Below are 18,202 nucleotides of genomic sequence, written 5' to 3' on the forward strand. Positions count from 1 at the left end.
TATCTCAATGTTTAATAATCAATACAAACAAATAGAAAATATCTGTAAGCATTGGTGTTTGTTGAAACAAGATCCAGTATTGAAAGAAATTATACCACACAAATTAACAGTTATGGTAGACTTACCTTTGTTAACTAAATTTCTTTGTCATTCTTTGTCTAGGTGTACAGGTAACTTCAAAGTTGAACCGCATTGGTGGAACACGGGGACTGCGACCGTTGGGGACCTTGGAAGGTGATCCATCTTGAGCGTGGTGGTGTTGTACCCGGGTATAACTCTTTCATGCGATTTATAAGCCTTATATAAAGGCCCTATTTGGTATGCGGGCATTTTTTATTGGCGGAACTAAATTTATTTTGTGTGCAACAAATGTAAAATTAGTTTTACGCTATGAGAAGCACATATTTCTGATTTCTGGAAGTCCTATGGTGTGGGAACAATTGATGAGAGAAATTTTCTTGGAGAGATCCACACCAGTTGGAACTAATAAGAAGTTTGGAACAAAACGAAAGGAACTGTAAATTATGTATGACTCATTGTGTACTATGTGAGATATCCGAACGTGGGATCGCTTTTTTTCACGTTTTTTTTTTCTGTATTTAATAACAGTGCCTTGCTTCTCCACTATTAAAAGGTTTGCATCTCCAAACATAACTGTTGCCTTGGTGACTGAAAAAATAGTTGCATTCACAATTTGGAGAATTTGAGGAGAGCACTCATGTTATTCATCAACAATTTGTCAATTTAGCAGTTACTGGCTGGTGATCGCCAGACTAACTCCCTATACTACAGAAAGGAGAGTCCAGAGATGGGAAGGGGGACGACAACTAATGCCCAGATCTCCACCATCATGGCATTAATATGGGGGTTATGTTAAAATGTTATGCCATATTATTTCTACACATTTTATGCATTTTAATGATAGTACATTTATTTAAATTTTTTTTTTAGATAATTTTCAATTGCAGATTTAATCATGAAAACCTGTGTGTAGTATCCTGATTTTTGGTTATGTTGAAAGGTGAATTAACACAGAAAAAATAACCATAAAGTGTTTCTTAGTGGTGATTAGGAGAAAAAAAAAAAAAAGGCACACTTTTCTTGTAATCTCCATTAAAAAAAAAATGATGCTAGCATGATACTCTAAAAAGTCCCAGCACAGGAATTGGTTAACTTCTCAGCTCTATTAACAGTTTTATGTATCATAAGGATCAGAATTTGTTGGTTTATTATTGATATTTTTTAATGTTCCATCTTGGCCAGGAAAAATAGGTGAACATAAAAATTCAGCAAATAAGGTTAGTATAATTTTTGCAAACTCCTTGAACACTTGACGTGAACTCACAGTGATGTGCCTCCCGGCTGCTCGTGCAGTCCTATTAGGCAGCCATCTGTGGATTTTCAATTCAGTCACATAAAAAAAATAAAATAAAAATTAAAGTTTTCCCCTGAGCAGCCCTTTAAAATTGCTGATCTGCAACACAGGTGTATGATCATAAGGCTCTCTGCTACCCCTTACCCAGAGGGGTCTGATTGGTCACCTCTGAGCTGCATGTGGTTACTTCATCTGCATATTGGTGATGGAAGGGGGTGCGAGTGATCACTACAGGGGCATATATGGATACTGAGGTTTGGGGGATAAAGTTTATATAATAATAATAATATATTGACCTGTGGCCACAGTAGTTGGAATTAAGGGATCATGCCCCTCAGGGTGGTGCTAGACACCCCCCAGTGGAATTTTTTACAAAAATACTTTTAAATATATTTTTAAAAACGTTTGTAGACGAATTAATAAATTTTGGAATACAAATTAATCAGTTAAGTCAGTGGTTCCCAAACTTTTTTGAATCACGGCGCACTAGACTACCAGCATTGTATTCACGGCACCCCTAATTCAAAAGTTTTTTGTTGAGAAATTAGGAAAAAATGTAGTAAAGTGAAGTAAATTGTGCTTACCTGTCATCCTTAGGGTCAGTTATGTGGTAGTGGACAGGTTTGTGCTTATTTTTGTCCACATATTTACATTACATGGACCATAAATAATTTGATTTGGTACTGGACAACCAACCTGAGGCACCACTGCAAGTGACCCAAAGTGCCACTGCGCACAGTTTGGGAACCACTGAGTTAAGTTGTTAAAAGAGGTCAAAGGAAGCAGAAGTATGGCTGGCCACATCAGTTTCGAATGACTTTGGATGTATGAACTTTGTCATTTATAGACATGTGTTAACATCACAATTCCCACATTTCTGGGACATTGGGGACCTGCTCTTTCCTCTTCCTTTCAGTCTGTGGAGTTAATCGAATTAGCCTCGATTTACTCACAGATGAGGTAATAGCAGCAACAACCACACTTTACAGCAGTCAAAACTCGCACAAAAATGGAGCAAATTCTGGCTGAGAGCGGGCCGCAAGATGAGGAGCTGTTGTCGACATTTTAATGCCATGGCAACGGCAATTTGCACCCTGTGCGATTAATTGGATTGACTTCTGTGTCTTCAGGTTTACTACATTACATCATGACATTGACTGTATCTTATTCAGCCCTGGCCACAGTAACAAACGAGTGGATAGGTCACTGCCCTCCACAAGATCTACAGCTGCTATGACCATTCCAATTATCTGATTGACTATAATTTGTCCTATCTCCACCCTCTTGAAAGTGAAAGACATCCTGAATGAGTAGAAGAGGAATACTAAATATAATAAGACACTAGTCGAACACAATTTTAGGATTTACACACGTCCTGTGCCTTTAATGACAGTGAAGCAGATAGGCATTTCACTGAAAGACAGAGAAGCTACGATACAGAATTGTAAAATTTTCTCTATAACAATAGTAATTGTTTTCAAATTGATAGTTATTTTTGGCTAAAAAGAAATGTACACACCTCCATGGACAAAACAATTGTGTTTATTCTTACGGACCATAAATGAAATCTACAGATAAAACAGCGCAACACCTGAAATCTGAAAACAATAAGATTTTGTGTCAATTTTATTTTCTGTGCCATAGAAGTTCCTTAAAAAACAAAACAAAAAAACACCATAACTTGTTCCAATTGCAAAGAAATCCATTCATAAAAGGGGGAAAAAAAGGTCAAATCATCCCATATGCTCTTTATATAAATTATTTCAGTCATCTGGAACATCTTCTAGTTGAGATTTAATATTCCGCTCCCACAGTTTCTGGCTGTCTGAAAATCCATGCTTCCCTTTGTTGAATGAATTTGGTCCAGCAGATGTTGGTGTATCTCTAGAGAGTCCATCAAATTAGCAAACATTAATGGGGGGAAAAGGCACAAGGAAACATTAAAAGTGCATATTAACCTCTGCACTAGTTGATAGGAGATTAGCCTTATATCAGTTGATATATAGATATGGGGGTGCAGCCCACGACAACTATTGGAGGCATTAACATACAGAGAAAGAAAAGTTGTCTCAAAGAGGTGCACTTTTTAGAGCAATATACACACACACACACACACATATATATATATATATATATATCTCACGCTTACATACATACTAGTTGGGATACCAGGTTAAAGACTGAACACAATATACACCTGCAGCCTTCTTTTTTTTTTTTATCCTCTCTTTTAATCTGGATAAAAATGCAAACTAGTAAATGACAGTGAAGGTATATTCCTGGACTGTGTGCGGGATTGCAGTACGGCTCAGACACATGCACAGATTCCCGATAATAAGGAATCTGCATTATCCCTGTCACTGCATCTGCAGCTAAATCACCCCCTGAAATAACTCTGCAGACCAAAATTGAAGACAATATCTAGCAGAGCTGCCATCAGAGGGGAAATTCCGGGACACAAGTCCCGTTACTGGACAGAAGGGGGACCATCCGTAGTGGCACTATGTGGCTGCGATCAATCTATCCTGCTGTTTGTAATCTCCGTATGCTAAGCATTGCCAGGATCAAAGATTTTGGATTGATTATACTGCCTGCCACAGTCTGAATGTATCAAGCGCTGAGCTGCTTATGAGTCTACCAAGCAATCTGCTAAAACCCCTGGGACGGCCACTGAGATGAGAGTGTGAAATGCTAATAATGTACACTGTTTAATGTAAAAGTTTATAATGCAATACAGAGGGCTGACTAACTCCGGATTTCATTTATGTGGCTGTTGGAAAAGTGAAATAACAAAACTTTTGAAGAGATGAGAGTGAGACAGTGTGTATATAAAGCCAGCCCCTCAGCCCCAAAACCTGTGTAATTTAAGAGTGTCCCAGTTTTATGGGATTGTGTGACAATGTGTGGTCCTGACTAAGTTCAAACCAAGCCAAATTTGAACATGCAAACACACACACACTTACTTGCTTGCTATATAGATAAAACTTGTGTAACGTTAGTGAAAAATAAGTGTAGATAGTGTGCTTATAGAGAGAGAAAAAAAAAAAAAGTGAAAATAAAAAGATCTAAAGAAACCAGCTGTGTACTGGTCCTACTTTTATCCTATTTATTCTGAATGTGTATGTGGGTTTCTTGATATATTAGCAGCTCGTTAGTATTGTTAAGAGATAAATCTTAAATAATTTATCTGGATGAAAAATATCCTTCCAATGAGATTCCTATTTATTTGCCGAACCCCATTAAAATATACTGCAGATCAATATTAATCTTGTATAAATGTGTATAGGTTTATACAGCTTTGCAATATAATAGCTCTTTAGAAAGCAGACCAAATATTCCTCATCAGACAAACCTGTAATTCCAATCACACATACTAGAAAAGACTTCTGCAGTACTGCATGATAACCAGTCATTAAGTCACACATTGTATGCGGTATTCCAGCAGTGTGCCAGATACATTACCTCCCAATATTTTTCATCCGCATCTTTGCCTCTGGTGGCATTTCTTCTGGCTCACTCTGCAAATGACAAAAGCCATAGACAATAACAGTTCAATTTACACATATCAGTAATAATAAAGCCCTAACATGTGTACATCTCCTATATTGACCAGAAGAAAGACAGTCTTCTATTGACAGTGCACCAGGGAATACTATATTTAATACTGTTTAGTTATAACATAAATCTTTATTGTCATTAACAAAACTGGATATAAACACAATAAACGTAAACTACTAAATATTATCTAAAGTCAATATTGGTTAAAACAAAATGCTTCAGAAGTGATAAAGAAAAGAATAATTGTTTAATAATAAGAGTGTTTGTTATTAGATGAAGAAGGGGTGAATCCCCAGTTAATTGTTCACTATATGCTTTAGAATCAATGAGTTTCAGTATACAGCTCACAGATAAATATCCAGATAAGTGGTTAATATAGCATTAGCAGCAGCACCTATCTGGCTAATATGTTTTAAAAAAACTCAGAAATTGATTCTATGATTGAATTAAAACTTATCCAACACGATTTTGTAAAAACCCATCGACATAAAACATCGATTGTCACCAACGGTGCCCGTCAGTGATGGCAAAACCACTTGTCAGACTATCGATGGTTTGCAAACTATCGATGGTCGGTGGCCGTCCCTAGTATACTGTATAGTATACCATCCTAAATAGGAGGACCCGTTTTGAAAACCTGATTAATCAAGAATCGCTAATGCGCTAGAGTACGCAGATGTCAGATTGTTGCGTACTGCGCGTGCATCGCAGTGACGCATTCGGGACTACGCAGACCCATCGCAGAGTGATTGACAGGAAGTACGGTTTGGGAGAGGTGATAGGGAGGTGTTCGGAGAAACGCAGGCATGCCAGTGCGTTTGAACGCAGTTACAGGGGCATGCATAAATTAGCTACTGCGATGGCATACGCAGCTTGAGTGCTCACTGCGTACAGGAAAGTTAGCAACTTATAAGTGAGGCCTGACCTGCTGTAAATGTGTGAGAGGCTCCAATGTACTTGTTTTGGCTGGATTGCAAGGTGTTATGGATGTGCGGAAGTGGGCGCCTGCATGTTGTCCGTGCGAGTGCTTTGCATTTGCACATATTAGCATACTTTTACAGCAGACCTGCGTACGCGATTGCAGCCGTGATCGCATTAGCAATCCTTGCTGAATCAGGCCCTGAGTCTCGATCGATACAGGACCGCCATAATAAAAATAAAATGATCTATAACATCAATGTTAAAAATTTAACATCCATATATATATATATATATATATATATATATATATATATATATATATACACATATACATATATATGTATATGTGTGTGTGTATATGTATATATATATATATATATATACATATATATACACACATATACATAAATATATACACACACACACACTATCTTTGGGAGATAGCCTGTCTTGGTACGGAGAACAGCTCTATTTTGATGAAACACCAAATATGGAGAGCGACATGACAGTGCTGCAAAGTCAGACACTCTGCGAGCCGAAGAGATAGCCAGGAGAAAAAGCGTCTTCATCGTCAGCCACCTCAAATTCACCTTACCCAAGGGTTCAAAGGGATGTGTCTGCAGTGCCCTGAGAACTAAAAACAAATCCCACGGTGCCATCGGTGGGAAATATGGAGGTTGCAGTCGCAGAACCCCCTGTAAGAATGTTCTAACATCCGGCAGGGCAGAGCAGCACCTTCCGCTAAAACCAAAACAGTCAAAGCCTAAACTTGGACTTTCAAGGTAGCCAGGCGAAGACCTAAGTCTAATTCAGCCTGGAAAAAACCAAGTCCCCTGGATACCTTGAATATCTTAGGGTCATATTTCTTATGGGAACACAAGAAAAAATGACTGCCCTGTGATAGATGCGATCAGAAGCAGGCTTCCTTGCTCTCAGCATCATCTGTATCACTGAAGGAGAAAACCCCTTGGCCTTTAAGACAGAAGACTCAAGAACCAAGCCATCAAAGCCAGCCGAGGTAAACTCTGGTATAGGCAGGGACCCTATAGTAGCAGCTCTTGCCGTAGAGGCAGTAGAAATGGACTGTCTACAGATAGACCAGTCGGATCTGAGAACCAATGCCGCCTGGCCCAAACAGGGGCTATTAGTATGATCCTGCAGCTTTCCTGCTTGAATTTCCTGATGACTCTTGAGAGAAAGGAGATTGGAGGAAACTGGTATGTCAACATGAAGTTCCATCTCACCGCCAGAGCATCCATGAAGGCGGTTGAGGGGTCCCTTGTCTGGACCCATACCTGGGGACCTTGTGGTTGTGACATGATGCCATGAGGTCTACGTCTGGTATCCCCCACCTTAGGTTGAAACACCTCAGGATGAAGATCCCGTACTCTGGCATGCATGACCCAGCTCCCCTCAGCCACCATCATCCCCCCCTCCCCTGCTCCAACCAGAGTGCAGTATTCAACCATTGTTATATACAGTAGATTCATATGTCCAAAAGAATACTGCTGCACTTCCCCTGCCACCCACACCCCTAAACATACCAACCCATTCACCCATACCCAACTGTCACAAAACTACCCAACAGATAAATCAGTGACACAAACCATCCAGTTACTCATTTACATGGGCATCCTAGAATTAAGATCAAACAGAATAGATAGGGCCAAAAACACATTCACAGACTTCAATCTCGCCTCCAACACACTTAACAAGGATCATGAGTTCTGTCAAAATCTTCTGAAATTAGAAAAACTACTCAAAAAAGAAATAAAACTTTGGTGGGACACATCTGCACTCCAATGGTACGTAGACCAGGACAACATCCCAAAAGGGCTGAGACTCAAAAAGATACCGACACAGAGACAACACAGAAATCCTTCATAAATGGAACAACATACTCCAACAGTGTTCCACACAACTGATGCAACTGATAATACAACAACATGTGCAGGATCTAAAAACACTATTGATCGGGACATTAACAACATTCATTCACTGCTGGAATCATACAAAGCAGAAGACGCTTTCAAGGAAATCGAGAAACTCACTAAACAAAGACTTAAAAAAGGAGAAGACATCATAGAAAATAAAAAATCAAATTTCTTGAGACACAAAACACGTCTCAAACACACTCACAAAAATAACAAAAACAAAATATCCAAGCAAACACACCATATCCCCCACACGACCCATCCATATAAAAACTAAGACAAAGAAAATAAGCCATATAAGCCCACACACAAAAACCACCAAATGAACCTCCAAGACATACAAACATCCACTCACCAAGAAAAACATCACGTACCAGCACTACATGACTTTTTTACATACTAAATCCAAGAAGGAAGCTTTAAACACCTCCTTCAGTGAATCAGGAACCACAACAGACACATTCACATTAGATATTGAGACATCTTTATCTATGAAATAGAGGACCAAGATTACGAAGACACGGTCAGACAATCATTAGAAACAGGATGCATCAACACATTAAGAGGACAATACACCGCAGAACCAGATACAGCAGCCAGGCATACCCCTAGCGACCCCATCCCGCCCCCGGACACCAACGGACCTGCAACTCATCCCAGCACTGAAACAAACACCACAAGCATGGAGCACGGATTTTTTAGACCTGGGGGCAGGCGCTCATGCCTTCCAAACAAACACACAGAAACCAAAAAGGAAACTTACAGAACCAGACGAGGATGCAGGGGAGGCCAAAAAAAATCAAAGCAAACCCTTTAACAGGAAACAAACAACAAACAGATGAAATATTCAACCTAAGCACAACAGAACTCACAGACACACACAAAGCAGTGCTCAATAAAGGACTCAAATTTGCCCCGACAAGTAAACTGAACAAATTCGAAACATACCTGGATATACAAATCATTCACTAGAAAAATCACACTGAGAAAGTATTTTGCCAAGAATCAGATATTGTTGGGTTTGCATTGTAACGCAGACCCATTCAAACACACAGACCTGAGACCTCAATCCACATTTTACCCCCAACATATTAAAGGACACATTATACAAACATATAAACAACTAGTCTCCAATGATTTGGAACGTCTGTCAAACAGGAACAATAAATACCCCAACCTCACCAAACAGGAGAAGAACGCACTCAATGACCTCAAAGACAACAAAAACAATCATAAAACCAGCCGACAAGGGAGGGGGGATTGTGATCTTAAACAAAACAGACTACATAATTGAATCAGATAGACTACTAGGCAACACCAAGACGTACACCAGGCTTAAAAACGATCCCACAGATAAATACACCAAAGAACTATCCATCTTCCTCAAACAAGGACTAGACACAGGCATTCTTACAAAGAAAGAAGATTTAATTCCTCTCACTCCAACAAATCCAGTCATTCCAGTATTCTACTACCTCCCAAAAATCCACAAGGACAAACATCACCCACCCGGCAGACCAATCATCTCAGGCATCAATTCCCTAACATCCAACCTGTTAAGATACATCGATCAGTTTCTACAACCCTACGCCACTACACAAAAATCCTAACTGAGGGACACCACAAGCATCTTACAACTACTCCGAGATATCAAATGGGAAAATGATATGTGGCTTGCCACCAATGACATCACATCACTATACACAGTAATCAGACATGAGCAAGGGATCAAGAGCATAAAAACACTTTTTACAAAATGACAACACACTTCATCCGAACCAAACTGACTTCATCACAGATGACATTAAGTTCATTCTTGAACACAACTACACATGGTTCAACAACAATTTCTACATTCAACAGACTGGGACCGCTATGGAGACCAGGTTCGCTCTGAATCTCTTCATGAGCAAGTGGGAGGAGGACAAGATATGGAGAGGGCACAGCTTCGGAGAGAACCTGGTCCTCTGGCGAAGATATATAGACATCATCATATTCATCTGGAAAGGGCATGAACAATCACTCCTCCACTTCATTGAACACCTACAGAACAATGAATACAACCTCAACTTCACTACCATACGCAGCAAAGAAAGAATTGAATTCCTAGATATGGACATACACATAAACAAACGAATAGAGACCAAGGCATTCCACAAAAGTGTGGATGTCAACAGCTATATACTTTCAACCAGTAGCCATCACCCCAACTGGATAGACAGTATCCCCTTGGGACAATTCACCAGGCTCAGGAGGAACTGCACCAACATTGAGACATACAGACATCAAGGTAAAGAACTCAAACAAAAATTCTAAGGAAAAAAAAATAAAAAATAACTATAAACAGAGGAACAGTAGACACTGCATTCAAAAAAGCAGAAACCCTAACAGAGATCATCTTTTAAATACAAACAGAAAACAAATGACAAAGACAATAAAGACATTCTTTGTCACACAATTTAACTCACCGGCCAACTAAATTAAAACCATCATCAATAAGCACTGGGACATCCTAATGCAAGATGAAACACTAGCCTCAGTTCTTACCAGGAAGCCCAAAGTGGTATATAGAAAGGCACCTGACATCAAGGCCGCACTGGTACACAGTCACATACCACCAACCACTCTTGTACAGACAACATTGAATGACAACCAAAAAACATGGATTCCATTACTGCACAACAGGAATTCATGGGGGGCATCTACATAGGACTGCTGTGAACACCACGTAGCATGAAGCCGAAGCCCGTGCTTCTGCGGCTTTTGCCCACTAAGTGCGACAAAATCTGAGACCAAGCAGCCACACAGGTGGCTCTATTGCTGGTGCAGGTATCCCAGAGACATGAAGGAACTGTTACAACAGTACTACACAATCCACCCTAGTTAACCTGCTCAGACAAGCCTGCAGCCCAGGACTTACACCCCATCAGACAGCCTACCATCTGGCTTGAAAGCAGGGTGCTTGGACAATCCAGATATCTTGGGCTTGTCCGCTGTCAGATCCTCTAGCCATAGTGGTCTATGGTCTGCCCTGAGCTTGCCAAGACCCTAGAAGCCAGAAAACCAGCGTAAATAACCACTTCCCCCATTTACACAGTTACTCTCTCATCCACTGAAAAACTGCTACTCTCTGGTTACTCCCAGAGACTTTGTCCAATCCTCCATAGCTCTGGCCACCCAGGCTACAGCCGCAGCTGGTCTGGTAGCTCTAGCTAATGAAAACTCTTAAGTCTTCTATCTGTAACTTCTTATAAAGAGGATACTGCAGGAATGGATAGTATAGTGCTCATGCATTATATGAGCAACTTTGGGGAACTCTCATTTGTTACCCTGGTGAAACAACATGGGTATCGAGAGTTTTATCCTGAGATTCATCAGCACCCAGACAATAATTCTTAATCACCTTCTGACGCCTAAAGATTGACTCCTTAGACGTCAATGAGACCTCCTGTTCCTCTATACTAAAGGACAGACTCCGCTCTTCCAGAGAGTGGACATCCACTAAGAACTAATGGTCTTCTTTCACCGAGACAGACACATTACTCCCCGTACCGGAGTCTGATGAGGAGACAGAGTCAGACTCTAAAGGCCATGGGTGATAAACCCTATGCCCGTGCTCCCCCGCTACTAATCTAACTGCCTGCGGAGAGGCTATAGACAGCGGCAAACTGACTAGAGCAGTAGAATAAATCCAACAGGAATTCATGTGGGGCATATACATAGAAGGATACAAATGCTGTGAACACCTTGTAGCATGAGGCACTGCAGCCCGAGCCTGTGCTTCTGCGGCTTTTGTCCACTAAGTGCGACAAAATCTGAGCCAAGCGGCCACACAGGTGGCTCTAGTGCTGGTGCACCGGAGACACAAAGTAGTTGTTACAACAGTACTACACAATACATCCTAGTTAACCTTCTCAGACAAGCCAGCAGCACAGGACTTACATGCTCCTTCTTACCTGTATCTTTAGACATGTACAAATGTATAAATGGTATAATGTATACAATACAAATGCAGTGTGACTCATGAAACACCCCACACACCTTCAAAGTGATGAGGAGAAACACAGTGATAATATACCTGACAGTTTTGGCAAACAGGCAGTGTACACACAGCAGCTAGCGTTTATAATCACATACAATGCATAAATAAGCACAATTGCTAAAGCAATGTGGACTCTGAATCAACTGACCACCCCCGAGTGGGTTGTGGTAGGATATAGAGAGCGCTATATGCCAAACCCTGAGGGAGAGGTATATAGAAAGACAGACCAAACCTGAGACCACTGTAGTAGTGCACAGATAAACGGTGAACTGCGAGCATCTCACACATGAGGTGGTCAATAGTAAACCAGATGCAGGGACTTCCAGGAAGTTTGTATCAGACGGTGAGGAGCGGCCGGGGGAGCGCCTTATCTCCCCTACCTGCGCTTTTGACGGCTGGGTACGCTGCACTACAAGGTAATAAGACGTTGACTAGTGCGCTCTAGTGAGTCTTACTACCTGTCCCTGGCAACAGACGATATGGCCCTGGCCGCCATTAGTGAGGACTCGCAGAGTGTCTTTCACCCGCAGCGGCCTCTGGCGCGTCTCAACACCAGGGGCTAGGGATTGCTTTGCGCATGATTCCCAGAGAGGAATCCTTACCTGACATCTCCATTTATCCGACCGCAGTCCCGGAGCTCAGCTCATTAGCGGCGCTTGTACCGCTAAACCCTGAAGTTTCATAAACTTAAGGTTAAAACATAAAAGAAAAAATGCCTAGGACTGCCTAGCAGTCCCGCTGTTATAACAGGTGCTCTTGCCGTGCACCAAACAAAAAAGCTGAATGCCTGTGGCTGGGGTATAAAGGGAGGAGAACCAGTGCATGCGGGGAGCTCCAAAGCTGTAGCTGTTTGGTGCATTGGATGCTATCCAACTATATATCCCAAGGTAATTCCTGTGGACCCTATGGAACCCGAAGGGAAAAAAAAAATAAATATATAATAATAATAAAAATTATATATATTCTATTCTAAAATTATATATATATATATTTTTTTTTACAAACATACATATATCTCTATGTGTATTTATATTTATACATACACAAATATAATATATTTTATAATTAGGCCAGGGCTCTGCTACTTATAGGTCCTGCTGAGGGCAGGGTATACAAGCTTGCTTCAATTTCCTAGGGCTAACTCTAGCAGGGTTGGGGGAGAGACGGGAGGACTGCCCTGTTTGCTTGCCCAGTGGCTGCTCCGTCCACTTTGCAGCCGGGCTACCACTTGCAAGGCGAGGGGAGGGAGATGAGGACAGCGCACTCCTTGCATCTATTTTCCCGGTGGCTGCTCTGACCTCTGCAGCTGCCGCCTTGCAGGGTAGGGGGAGAGACAGGAGGACAGCGAACTGTTGGTTTAGCTTCTAGCAGTGATCGGGCACACCGGGATGAATGAAGAGTGCAGAGAAGGTCTAACAGAAATTGGCGGCTGCTAGAAGATCATCTTCCAGCAGCCGCCCACTGGAGTTTTCTGACCAGTCGCATTAGTTGCGACCATGTCAGGCAAAGCACAGCCTTGTGTGGTAACATCTGATGCGACCACGCCAGGCAAGTGGTTAAACAGTTTGTTTTAATGGTTTATTCTGAATACAGCCCAATTATTTTATTAGCCTTGTATTGTTTTTTTTATTAGATCCCACTACGTATCGTTTATTTACAGGCACTAAATACTGTGTTAGGGTAACAGATTTTACAGTAGATGTTATTTTCTGTATGTCAGTCATTAGCTTATATCAAAATGCAGATATACAGAAGTAGACAGAGCAGAGCATAATTGAAATCTAGGGCACTGACAGGAACAAATAGGTTTATCTACCATACAACAGAGTTACATATATCAAAACAAGCACATAATTAAGCATATGCTAGATTTTACTGTGTGTTATAGCTGTATGGTTCCAATCTCTTTTTTTGTCTGTGTGAAGCAAGGCATCTTCTGTGCAGTTAAAAATATTTGTGAATATTAATAAGTGTGACTATCCTATATACTGACAGAAGCATGTCCCGTGCATGCCTTATATCTGTGACATCAAACTGCCAGCTTTCAGTACATTGGCTCTAAATGATCACATGAGATTAGTGTCTTAGCAGACCACAAAAACAGCCAATTTAAATAACACAAGAGAGCTGGCCTTTTACTCATTCTCTATTAATGATATCTTAGTCACTGGATGAGAAGACATCTAAATCATTTCACAGATCCTCATCTCTACAGGTTGTTTGTCTATAAAAAATATTCAACTGATAAGGATTAAAGTTGGAAGCAAAACATTTCATATAATTAGACATTTACTTACATCATCCTCATCATTAAATGCTGCTGCTATGGAGCTCTTTTTAGAAGCAACGGCAGGAGGAATATCCTTGGGTTTCTTTAAAAACAATTAAAATAAATAATGATGATTAACCACTTCTAACCATGTATTAACCACTACAAATATACTTTACATGTTTAACAAAAGTAAGAATGTGGAAAAATAGCATTACAGTTAATGCAAGTAATTGAATATAACCAGCTCCTACCCTCTTGGATGAAAGGGGCTGCCGCCGCTGAAAACAACAGGGGGGGAGGGTGCAATTACTCACACACTGCTTCCGTCCTGGCCGGGTCCAGGCGTCTGCACAATCGATTTGTCAGGCGCCGGGACAAGCGCATGTGCACTAGTGGCGGGGAGCCGCGCATGCCACCGGCATCCAAAGGGCTGCATCATCTGCAGCCCCTAGGAGCCGGTTATGGCGTGCGGAAAGGCAGACTAGCGCTCTCTGCTAATGGCAGCCCAGACTGGCATTCCCAGGGGGAGGAGACACTACCACCTGAGACTGCTTGTGTATGTAACTGGCAGGTAGCGCTTCCAATAGGAAGCCACTGCCAGTCACACAGTGAAGCCAGTGCAGTCACAGACTGCACTGACTACCGAGGTGGTGGATTTTACTGGGGGGACTGCAACCTCACAGCCCCTAGGCAAATCCGCCACTGAATATAACTAGGATTACTATATCTGTATATACACTACCAGTCAGAACATTTTGAACACCCTCATTTTTATTGGAACTTAAGCAATTAAAGTCCAGTGAATAACCTGAAATAGTACAAAGACAAGCGGTGAATTGCTAGATATTGAAAAATAAAAAAAAGTTTGGTTTAGCAATACCTGAAAAGGAATGTATTTGAAATCTATAAAAATTAAAAAGGCCATTTTCAGGTAACAAGTAATAGGTTAAAGAACACACAGCTGCTCTGCCGCATTAAGAAAAAAAAAAAAAAAAAAAAAAGGGCTTGCCATGTAGCACTGCCAGGGGACTACTGAAAACTGGAAGAAGGTGTTAAGGACCAATGAAGAGACAGGGTCTTTGTACTCATCAAGTTGGCAAAAGGATGGTTTCTCACTGTGTGAAACCAACTGTCAAACATGGAGGAAGCGTTATGGTCTAGGACACTTTTGCTGGATCCAAACTCAGCGACTTGCACAAGGTGACTAGCACCCTGAACCATAGCATTGTGCAATACCCTCTGGTCAAGATGTAGTTGGCGTGCGGGACGCAGACAGCCTTAATACTGGCGCCGAAATCCTGTCGGGAACCCAGCAACAGTATCCCGCCCGTTGGCATCCCAAAGTTAAGTATCGGGGTGCAGAAGGAGGTTAGTGTTAGTTGGCGGGGTTAGGCACTAGGGGGAGGTACGGTTAGGATTAGGGTGCAGGGAGGTTAGGTTTAGGCACCGGGGAGGGGTTGTTAGGTTTAGGGTGCAGGGAGGGGGGAGGTTAGGTTTAGGCACAGAGGAGGGGGGGGGGGTTGGGGTAGGGGATAGAAAAATACTCACCGTTCTATGGGTGTCGGGATCCTGGCTGTCGAGATGCCGCTCTCTGTATTCTGAACAGCGGCATCCCGACAGCCAGGATATCAAACCGAACCCCCTCCCCTCTGGTGTATGTCTAATCGGTCAACGGTTTTTCCTACAGCAAGATAATGGCCCAAGACAGACCTCCAGGCTATGACAGAATGACCTTCTGGGAAAAGATCATGGATCAGACAGCCCAGTCTCCAGACTTAAACCCCATTGAGCTGGTTTGGGATGAACTGAAGCAGAAAGGTGAAAGCAAAGCAGCCTACAAGTACAATAGATTTGGGGGAACTTCTGCAATAGTGCTGGGAAGAACTTAAACAATATTTTGTTTCCATTGTAAAAAAATGTCACGAGCGTGTTCGGCGACTATACCTACAAATGGTGCTTCTTTGACAAGTCAAAATTTTAGATTACATTTTATAGAAATGATCCCATAATTTTTTTTTTTTTTTTTTTTTTTTATCTCCAGTTATTTATCTGTTCTATTTTGTAATTCCAGACTATATTGAGACAATAGACTGCGTAAATTTCAATAAAACCTGGAAAAATGGGGGTGTTCTAAACCTTTTGACTGGTAGTGTGTGTATAGTGGTTTCTATTTGACAGAAAGTACACAATAAAACAGCTATGCTGTGGAACGCATGCAGATAAATTCTGAAGATCTGATCGACACTCTGACCCGACAGAGCGATTATCGGATCGGTATACACCCGTACACATTGAGCAATTGCAGGAGCATTTGAAGCAGTTTATTGGCTAACGCTCCTGCATACACACTATACAAATACCAAGCTGATCACACAATTATCGGCTGATCCGCCAGATAGCCTAATTGTATAGTGTGTACCCAGCATTATACAAGTATGTCATTCAAGCATTACATACACTACAATGCACTTTGATGGATTTCATGCCTTACGTACAGTGGCACCAAGCTTGATGGATATGGAGGGTTGTTTCTTTGCGGTCTGACCTCCTATTGCAAAGCCAATCTTGGACACCTTGGTGGGACATGACTGGGTGCTGGGTTCCTCAGACAACTGATCTGCTGATCTTTTCTCAGCACTTCGGCTTGAGCTTTCCCCTCCGTTGCTGGAAGAAACAGTCTTAGTGTTCACTGTATTTTCTGCCTCTTCTTCTGGTCCTGGTGAAGTTGAAACAACTTACCAAGATGAGCATTTTTGTTACTGAGCTGAATGATGGGAACAGCAACCACAAAAAATACCAAAATGTACCTTAGTAACAGTGTAGGCAAAAAACCCACACCAATATAACTACACAGTAACATATACTTACATATTAATCCTACACACAACATATTATATTATTATATTATATAACAGCAGATAAAGCAGTGCAGTTAGGAGGATATGATGGGAATACAGTGCACAACCCGGGGTACTGGTTATGGTGATACCGAGCTCTGCCAGGGTAACGCACTGTAACACGCACAGGCTGATGGTGCAGTAGCAGCACCGCTAACATCCCTAGCTATATGCTGTAATCACACACTTTCCATGTCACCTCCTTGTTGCTCCTTCTTGTCCGCCATCTTTCTCAGCGCTGCGAGCTAGACAGCCATGACGTCACCGCTTCAAGAAGCCGCTCCTCCCCCTCGGCGTAAAATCATAGAGGCAGTGCAGTGTAGTCTAGAAAGCCTTTGCAAACATCCTGAAACACGGTGACTCTGCGGAAGGGGATCTATCCACTACTGTGACTCTATGGCCAATATTTTTTTTTTCAATCAGAAAACTTTATTGTAAGAAGCCGATAACAAATTAGTTGTGGACGGTCCGTGTAGTGTAATGGAGCGTACACACGGTCAGATTTGTCAGATGAACGATTAAACGATTTGAACGATTTTACCAAAGTTTTGAACGATTTGAACGATTTTCGACTGCATTAAAATGAATGGAATCGTCCAAGTCTGACTGCAAACCCATCAGATGTCAGATATCGTTATCTGACAAACGGGAACGCGCATCGTTGATCCTCCATCGTTCAGGCATGTCAGATATGAACGATTTTCCTTCAGATATGAATGACTGAACGATTTTTAAATCGTTATCGTTCATATCTGAAGGAAAAATCTGATCGTGTGTATGCACCATAATACATCTCTATACCTGATATAAGTTACTGGTGCTTGTCCCAGCAAGGGAAAGGTGGTTGTTAGATGAAGAGCAGAGCCCGTTGTATGGTTTTCTCTTTTTATTACCGGTGACTAGTCCAGTTAGAATAGCACAGTTATGAGTTGGAAAGACATGCTTAGCTAGCTCTCACTTGTTGTGTACATATATATATATATATATATATATATATATATGTTTTACTCATGAATATAATAAATCTCTGTGTAGTCACAGGTCAAAATATCTCTCTACAAGGTTTATATTTAATGAACAAAAATATGGCTTTTGTTTTCTCTGTATTTAATTACCTTAAAAGTGCAGCAAAATCACAGATTTATCCCCCTTTTTATTTCTCCTGTCTCATCCTGCAGCCCCCATTAGATAGGAACACTGGGC

At 41.4% G+C, this 18,202-nt stretch overlaps 1 protein-coding gene across 3 annotated transcripts; it reads right to left on the minus strand.

Moving 5' to 3' along the window:
• Positions 1-2,897: 2,897 nt before the first annotated feature.
• Positions 2,898-17,310, minus strand: PCNP (PEST proteolytic signal containing nuclear protein). Of its 3 annotated transcripts, none has more exons than XM_088481192.1 (5): positions 17,187-17,310; positions 16,598-16,818; positions 14,128-14,202; positions 4,838-4,893; positions 2,898-3,259 (listed from the first exon to the last, which is right to left on the minus strand). In XM_088481192.1, the coding sequence occupies exons 1-5, from the start codon at positions 17,224-17,226 to the stop codon at positions 3,139-3,141; spliced, it is 513 nt and encodes a 170-aa protein (XP_088337318.1). In that variant the 5' UTR covers positions 17,227-17,310; the 3' UTR covers positions 2,898-3,138. The 3 variants fall into 3 exon arrangements, with proteins under 3 accessions (XP_088337318.1, XP_088337319.1, XP_088337317.1); XM_088481193.1 differs by having other exon boundaries at positions 17,199-17,305; XM_088481191.1 differs by having other exon boundaries at positions 16,598-16,836; positions 17,199-17,300.
• Between the last annotated feature and the right edge of the window lie 892 nt (positions 17,311-18,202).

This window comes from Taudactylus pleione, unplaced genomic scaffold (genome assembly GCF_031769625.1).
Source record: "Taudactylus pleione unplaced genomic scaffold, aTauple2 ptg000265l, whole genome shotgun sequence".
In the NCBI taxonomy this organism is placed as follows: domain Eukaryota; kingdom Metazoa; phylum Chordata; class Amphibia; order Anura; family Myobatrachidae; genus Taudactylus; species Taudactylus pleione.

Coding starts and splice junctions, on each gene's coding strand:
- PCNP (XM_088481191.1), bottom strand. CDS start 17,226: ATGGCGGACAAGAAGGAGCAACAAGGAG. Junction 16,837..17,198: donor CAAGAAGGAGCAACAAGGAG/GTGACATGGAAA, acceptor CATCTTGGTAAG/TTGTTTCAACTTCACCAGGA. Junction 3,260..4,837: donor CGGATGAAAAATATTGGGAG/GTAATGTATCTG, acceptor TGGACTCTCTAG/AGATACACCAACATCTGCTG.